General features: G+C 27.7%; 1 protein-coding gene across 1 annotated transcript in view; it reads right to left on the bottom strand.

Moving 5' to 3' along the window:
- Window positions 1–1,854, bottom strand: part of LOC117174621 — an 11,501-nt gene extending 9,647 nt beyond the window's left edge. Inside the window, exon 1 of the mRNA XM_033363870.1 lies at window positions 1,451–1,854. Within this exon, the coding sequence (XP_033219761.1) occupies window positions 1,451–1,669 (219 nt within the window). The 5' untranslated portion in view covers window positions 1,670–1,854. The remainder of the gene's footprint in view (window positions 1–1,450) is intronic.
- Window positions 1,855–8,150: the final 6,296 nt, after the last annotated feature.

Here is an 8,150-nt window from a genome sequence, read left to right as displayed (position 1 = left end):
TGTTAAAATACAATTATATGTGGCTCTTTTCTTAATTTCTTCTATTTTTATAGTATTACATGCCAAAGTTCCTCAATTTATATCTTTTCACTTCTTTTTTTAAATAATTCTGTTAACAAAGTTAAAATAAATAAATGGCTATAAAATCAACTATACCTTATAAAAGATACCTTAAACTATATCGGATAATTTTATTGTGACAAAATATTAAATAGGGGTTAAACAATGCATGAATAAATACGCTAGGGTATTGAACACCCACAATGCTTTTTGGGTTCAAAATTAAACTACACAGTTGAAAGTTCAACTGGTTTGAAAAATATATTGTTTTACTGAAAATTTATTATTTTAGATGAAAAGTGTCTATTTGGATGATGTTTTTTTAAAATTTATGCTTTAATTGAAACTGTAACTGCACCATTTTTAAAAATGAAAATTTTATTATTTTATTGAAAATTTAACTATGTTTGGTCGAGATTTTTTTTTTTAAATTGTACTATATTTTTTTTAAAAATATTTTACGAACTTTTTAAACTTTTTAGTTAAAAATTCGTCTCTTTGAATGAACCGAACTGTTTTTTATTAAAAATAATTGTATATTAATAATTGATAAATATTAATAATTTTAATTTTTGATGAAAATTCCACTACTTCGTTAAAAAATTTTTGTTTATGAATCAAACTATTTTTCACTAAGTAAATAAAAATATTTTTTTACAAATTTTAGATGATAATTGAACTTTTTGTTCCAAATTAGTATTTTTGGTTAAGTTGTATCACTTCTCATTAAAAATTAAAAATATAACTATTTGATTAAATTTTCCACTATTTTGTTTAAAATTTAATTTTTTGGGGTAAACATTCATCATTTTATATAAAATTTTAACTATTTTGTTCAAATTCTTCTTTTTTCGTTGAATTCTTCTCGATAAAGATTCAAATATTTTTTGGTATAAAACTCAACGATTTGGTTAAAAGTTGAAGTCATTTGTTAAAAATTAGTTTTTTATGCATGAAAATTTAACTATTTTGTTGAAAATTGATTCTTTTTGGTTCAAAATTCAACGACTTTGTTTAAAATTTGTCATTTTTTTGTATAAATAAAACTCTTTAATTTAAAATTAGAATGTTTTTTTTTTCAAATTGAAATATCAATTATTATATTTTTGGTTGAAAACTCGTTTCTTTCCGTAAAAAAGTCCAAAGTTTTTTTTTAAGATTCATAAACTTATAGATTTAATTAAAAACTTGAAATGTTTTTTGAGGTTGTGGAACATCAGATATCTCACATAAGAATATTATGACAATTCAAAATAATTAGATATTTTTTCGCGCGAAATTCACGCGTCTGTAAACACAAAATCTGCCTAAACTTGCTCTACCTGGACCGTTCTATTATTGCTAATAGAATAATAAATAATAACAATGTTTGTAAAATGAAAACACTCACAGTAATAACATGAGGAGGAACTCCACTGAACCAATGAGTAATTATATCCGTAGAATAAAAATGTTTACTACAGACATAAGTGTCGTCTTTGACTACGTAATTTTCAATGCCAATCGCATCTTGCCACAATTTACGAGTTTCTGGGTCTTTTGGGGCAGAAAAGAAACTGCTTCCATTTCTGTAATTCGTCTTCTTACAAATTACACACTTACGAGTCATTGCTGTTTTTCGAAACTGTTGATTAGAGTCACAAAACCTCAGAAAAGGCTTGTATTATTTAGATAATCACAAGTCAATACTATCAATTTTATAAATAAAATATTACATTTTGCACTACTGTCAGACTTTTACTTCACTAATGTTTTTAGATGTGTTTTTAGGTTACGTCAGCAAAGTTAGTGGAACTCATGGTAGAAGTTTGTGACGTATAGTGTGAATTACAAGGCATGCAGAACGACAGGTGCGATCAAGGCTGAAAACTTATTTTAACATGACGTCACGGTCATGTTGGGATGGTTGAATTGTGTTACGTCTCCAGCGCTGTTGTCGATTGGAAGATTTTAAAATGTCGATCAGTTTTATCCTGGATTTGTTACCGACGTTCAGTGATATAAATCACTAACCGCGCGAACAGGTCGAGGTTCAAATAACAGACACAATACAATGATTTAGAGAACAAATCAATACATTTTATTTAACTTCAATTTGAATATTAAAGATCTTTTAATGAAGATTAAATGTCCTATTCCGTTTCTGAGATATTTCAAATAAATTCATCAGTTTATACAAATTCGACCTCCGTGAAAAGGTAATCTTAGGGTGGCGTCCCATGATTGCAGAATTGCGTAATGCGTCAAATCACTAGACATTTCAGCCAATCACAGTGTTTCTCTGAATAACTAGGAGAATATTATTGTCTGTAAGGGTGCATGTATACCTCTGTCTGCCAGCCCGGTACAGGCAGGCAATTGTCCAAGGCTATTCACAAGACCAGTTTTCCGAGGAATTTTGACCGCGAGAAATGTGAAAATGGCGCGTAAATGGTAAATATTGTTAAATTTCTAAATAAATTAATCCAAGTTTTTGTAGTTTAAATTGAAAATTATGATAATTATTTTAATTTTTATAATATAATGTAAAAATATATGAAATTCCCAACCCTGAAATGAGTATTTCCAAATGAATACACTAACAATTATTTACAGATGAGTTGATGTTGTCAGTCGATGTGCGCCCATCCATATTTTATACCTGACAAACAATTAATTCATGTATAGTCAGTTTTTAATTGTAGCATTTTAGAGGTTATATTATTTCCACTTGTACCAGACTTCCAAGCTTTTGCATGGAATGCATCCGTCATTATAAACTTCCTAGTAGTAGTGCTGAAAATGGCCGACAGATGGCGCCACTTCTGCCTCAACCCATTTTAACATTAACTGTTATGGAATAATAATGTAAATAACTAAGATTATGTTTTTTAACTATAAAATTAATGTTAAATCCATTACAATAGATTCATAGACTTTTAATAATAATTTTTTAGAAAAAATCTGAAGAAACAGTGATAGAGTTAGAGAGAATAGCTTAAAATACATATAGTTTTTCACACATTCTGAAAGTATTATGAAAATTAAATTATTAACAATTAATAATAATATAATTACCTGAGAGAATAATTCACCTGGAAATATAGTTTCAGAATTAATTGACATAAGTAAAAAATAATTGATGGTTAATAATATTAAGTAATATGCTCTACTTAGACAAATGAATGTCATTGTTTTTAAAAAGGGTATTTAAATTTGTAGGTGAAAAAATTAATTTATTGGTAATAATTTTATTTTTGTTCATAAATAACATCGATAAACTTACCTTATAATTTGCAACAATACTATAACTGCTTAATCACATTGATAAAAAATATAATTTTTTGTTATATTCTGTGCCGTAGCAAATATATTGAATTATTATCAATTCATTTTTAAATTAGCGGCATTTTTTTTAAATAGTAAAATCACATTCGAGAATCACATTAAACGAATCAATCACATTTTAATAATCATTTTTCGTAATAAATATTAAATTATGTCTAGTTTGAGTCTTCTAGTGCATTTGGAAGCATTTCTAGTCCATTTGGAAGTTTATATAAACGGGTATTTTTTCAGGGATTCGGATAGGGCTCACTTGTGTAACATTTTAAAAGCTGCTGACAAAAGTATAAATTTATTTTAAAAGTATTGCATTTCAGAATAATAATGAAGTACTTAAGAGGCAATAATATCTACGTACAAACCTTCCTTCTCTTGCTGAATAAAAGTCTCCGCAGCACGCAGCGGCTGACAACATCAACTCATCTGTAAAAAATTGTAAGTGTATTCATTTTGAAATACTCATTTTCAATTTAAACTATAAAAACGTGGTTTATTTTATTTAAAAATTTAATAATATTTACCATTCCCGCGCCATTTTCACATTTTCCGTGGTCAAAATTCCTCGTAAGACTGGCAAACAGGAAAAAAGAGGTATAAATGCACCCTGAAGATCACGTTTCGTTCAAGTCACGCAACCTCTTAATTCCACCATTTTATTAGTATGTCCGCGCAGCTTGAGTTTGACGCGTAGGACTGTACGACGAACTGTAATAGAAAAATCAGTATGTAGGAAGAAATATTATGAGATATATAAATTATGTATGTATGTATATATATATAATATAACATAATGTAACATAATATAATATATATAATACTGGGAAAAAGTTTGATAAAAAAGTCATTCTCTTCGTAGCAAACTGAGGTTTACATTTGAGGTTAGAATTTTATGGTCTCTGAAAGTTGTCTTAAAATATTTCAAATAATGATCACTTTTTGAATCGTCAGATGCCCCGAGATATTTTGGTGAATGTCATAAGAAATAGCTTGATCATAAAAGTATTTAAAATGGACATAAAAATCTAACTCAAAAATAAGGTTTTGAAACCAAATCCTTTTATCTCTCTGTGTATTAGAATTTTTGCGTATTAAAAAAAAACCCCCCACTTGAAAAAAATGGCCACTTGCCACCTTCTACCTTTCCACCCTTCGTATATTAATTATATTATGAAAGTAACACAAATTGTACAAACCAATAATGGGCAAGAATATCGATAATTATAAATAAATATTTAATATATTTAATATCCTTTGATTAATTTCTCCTCCAAATTACGGACAAGTATTTTTGAATAAATAAAACATAATAATTACCATTTCGTATGTCATAGACACTGCATTATATATTTTTATTTATTTGGAACATTCTCATCCCTGCCCAAAAAATCGGAAAGATTCTGAAACAGCCGCAAAAATTTTCTTTTCAGATTTTATCAGAATCTTTCCGAAATCTGTATCTGAATTCTTCAGTTTCTTTCCGAAAATTTGTCCCAATATAATTCCTTCTAGATTAATCAATTGAGATCGATAAGAAACAATATAACTAATATCTCAATCGTTCTGAATCGTGTTTCTTAATTGTGCCAAAACGATTGGCAACGATTGAGCATTTTGCATTCCCAATTGTTTCGAATCGGGTACTTGCAATTTGCCACGTGATGGCAGCACTTTTGCCTAGTGGGAATCATTTAAAAACAGTTATTTACTTTTGCGGAATAACATAAATTTGAAACAGTATATATTATGAAAGAAAGTAAAGAATTCTTACCAGATGAAAGTGTTGCTACGAAAAAATGTGATAATAGTATTTTATGTTAAAAATATAAAATCAGATACACGATAAAAATAAAAAAGTTGATTTTGTGATAATAAAGCAAAATTGTTATTTTTTATTATGCGCTCTTGGATTGTTTATTTTGGTGCAAATTTTTATAAATGTTTGTGAGTTTTAAAATCGGTTAATATTTTTAAAAATTAAGCGAATCATTTAGAAACGTGAAACTTCAGAAAAGCGATTGAAGTATTATTTTATTAATTAAAAATGCCAAGCTGTTATTAATTGAATAACATTAAACGATTAAAAAATAATCTTAGAGATGAAATTTTTTTTTGTCAGAAAGAGGTCTCAATTTTTAACTATTCGCAATTATTAACACATCAATTCATCTTATAATAAAAAAAAGTTTTTATAAATTCAACTTTATAAATTTTTAGTTTATTAAAATATAAGTACTCAAAATGATGGACAAAATTCTTTCTAAATTGAACAGTGAATTTAAATCAATATCGGTGATGTTATATTCGGTAATCCTTAGATTATGATTTCCCTTTGACCACTAATGATTGGCGTAAAACCAACTTTTCTATTATTCGCAAGGTAGCCACTTAAATTGAAAACAAAATCAAGAATAATTTCTTGGTTACAAAAATTGTAAACTAGTCAACAAAATTCCAAGTTTAGGTTTTGAAGCTGAAAATTTGGTTATTTAAAGTATTTAACACTAAATTGAAAATTAAACCAATCGAAGTGGAAGTTTTCTGTTCACTGAGCTTTTTAAATATTTAATTAAAACATTGAAAACATCGATTTCATGCTCAAACGTTCATTAATATATGTAAAAATGACAAGCCTTATAGAAACTCTTTATAAATAAAGCATTTGCAATTGTACAATATGGATTCAGAAGCCTTTAACTTTGTTCGATTTAAATTTATGCTATGTGAAATTTAAGAACGATAAATATATATTTTTAATCGTGTTGCAATTTAATTTAAATTAGTACAAATGTAGACTTAAAAAATAGCATTTTAAAATTCAGTTTTATAAACTGCTTACATTTAAACTTAAGAATTTCTTAATTTTAGCATTTCAAACTTAAAGTTTAAAAAAATACGTAAATTAAAAATAAACTCTTATTCTTTGATATGCCAAAATGTCGAAAAACGTCCATACGGTTACATAAGATTTTATGAAATTATGAGAATGATAACTGGATATAAAGACCAAAAATAAGCTTTTTCAGACTATTAAATAAAAAATTTGAGGAGAATCACAGAAATATGTGACCATTAATAACAATGTTTCAGGAGGGAGAGAATATACAAAATTTCTGTGCTTATGGGAGGAAAGCCATTTGTTCTGATGAATTCCGCACGTATTCAATCCAATTTTAAACCTAATGAAACCTAAATGAATCTAATACTATACAATTAATCATTTCAAACCTTTAAAATAAAATATTTTATGATTAGGCATTGCAAACCAAATTATTTTAAATATTCCAAATTTAATATTTTAAATATTTAAAACCAGAATTGTCAAGAATTTTAAATTAAAAATATTTATAAATTAAAAATTGCTCTATTGCAATAAACTTAAAAGGATTGGATAAGTTTTTCTACAAAAAATTTAAGGAGTTACCTATAATTTATTTAGTCTGAGTTTCAAAATATTGGCGCCATCCTACCTTCTATAATGTTTCCAATCGTTTTCAATTGGGTATCCATTATTCTGAGTTAGGGGTTAAGTTTTCACTATAGCGTTTTGAGTTTGTCTTAATTATTCACAAGCGCATTTTTACTCTATCAAACAAATTTCAACAATATGAATTTAAAAAAAGTAATTAAACGTTTTACAATAATATACCCTCTAAATAAAACTGCCTACCTGATAATCAGACTACATTATTGTCACATCGTTAAACGGAATGAATTTAACATGTTGTTAATCCATATACTTTTAACTTTCCATTCGGTATACCACCTAAACGTTATATTTTGTTTGTACTTAAAACTTTTGTTAAATTACTAAAAACAACATCAACGAACAGTTACCGTGGTTATTTTTGGCCATTTTGTAAATTTTGAACTCGGACTAGCGGAGTGAGGTGCGGGGAGCGCAATCGCTCCGCCATCTGGCGTATACTCCTAACGGAATCAAAGTATGTTCAGATACTCTCCCCGTTGTGAGTGACCCCTGTCTGAACTGCAGAGGGCGTATTGTAGGCAAGTGCATTTACTCAATTCAATCCGGTTGGGAACAATTGACACAATTAGCAACAATTTAAATCGATTCAAATTTTGATTACTCTCAATCGATATTAATCGTGTCCAATCGGTTATTTCTAGGTGGGATTCCATCAGATCTTATCAGAAATGTCCCATTTATTCTTCTCAGATGTTATGAGAAATTCTTTATTATTCATAATAATATATTATTTTGTTTTTGCAAATTATTATTTTAAAAAGTTAATAATAAAAATTTGAACAAACAAAACAATTATTTAAACAAGGTTTAAAAAATTATTCTTTTTATCCAAAATTATTTCACTGGGACACTTTTTGATCAATTCTGAAAGGAAATGGTGGTACAGTTTCAGATAGAATTTCAGATGCAGATTTCGGAAAGAATCTGAAAGATATGTAAAGCTTCGGAAAGAAAGTTCGATCTTTGACTTGAATTTCATTTTATTGGACACACATGTGACTTTTTGTCCGCAGAAAGAGGTTATGAAACACATAACCTAAAATTATAGTTGATCCGTACTTTCCTTAATCGATTTATAACATTATTATAATACATTTGATTAGGATTCAAATATTTCTACAGCTCAAAGTAACAAAAAATTGTAATTCTTACATTTTAACTTTTAAAACCCTTACATTTGCCGCCTCACTTATCCAAGATGGCGAAATTAAGTGGTGGGGTCCAGATTGGTTCGGTTTTTTTACTTGCGCGTGGCTAGACCATGTATTTCTTAGGTCAT

This window comes from Belonocnema kinseyi, chromosome 6 (genome assembly GCF_010883055.1).
Source record: "Belonocnema kinseyi isolate 2016_QV_RU_SX_M_011 chromosome 6, B_treatae_v1, whole genome shotgun sequence".
Lineage (NCBI taxonomy): Eukaryota > Metazoa > Arthropoda > Insecta > Hymenoptera > Cynipidae > Belonocnema > Belonocnema kinseyi.
Note: the sequence above shows the minus strand (reverse complement) of the source record. Positions and strands in the feature narration are given on the sequence as shown.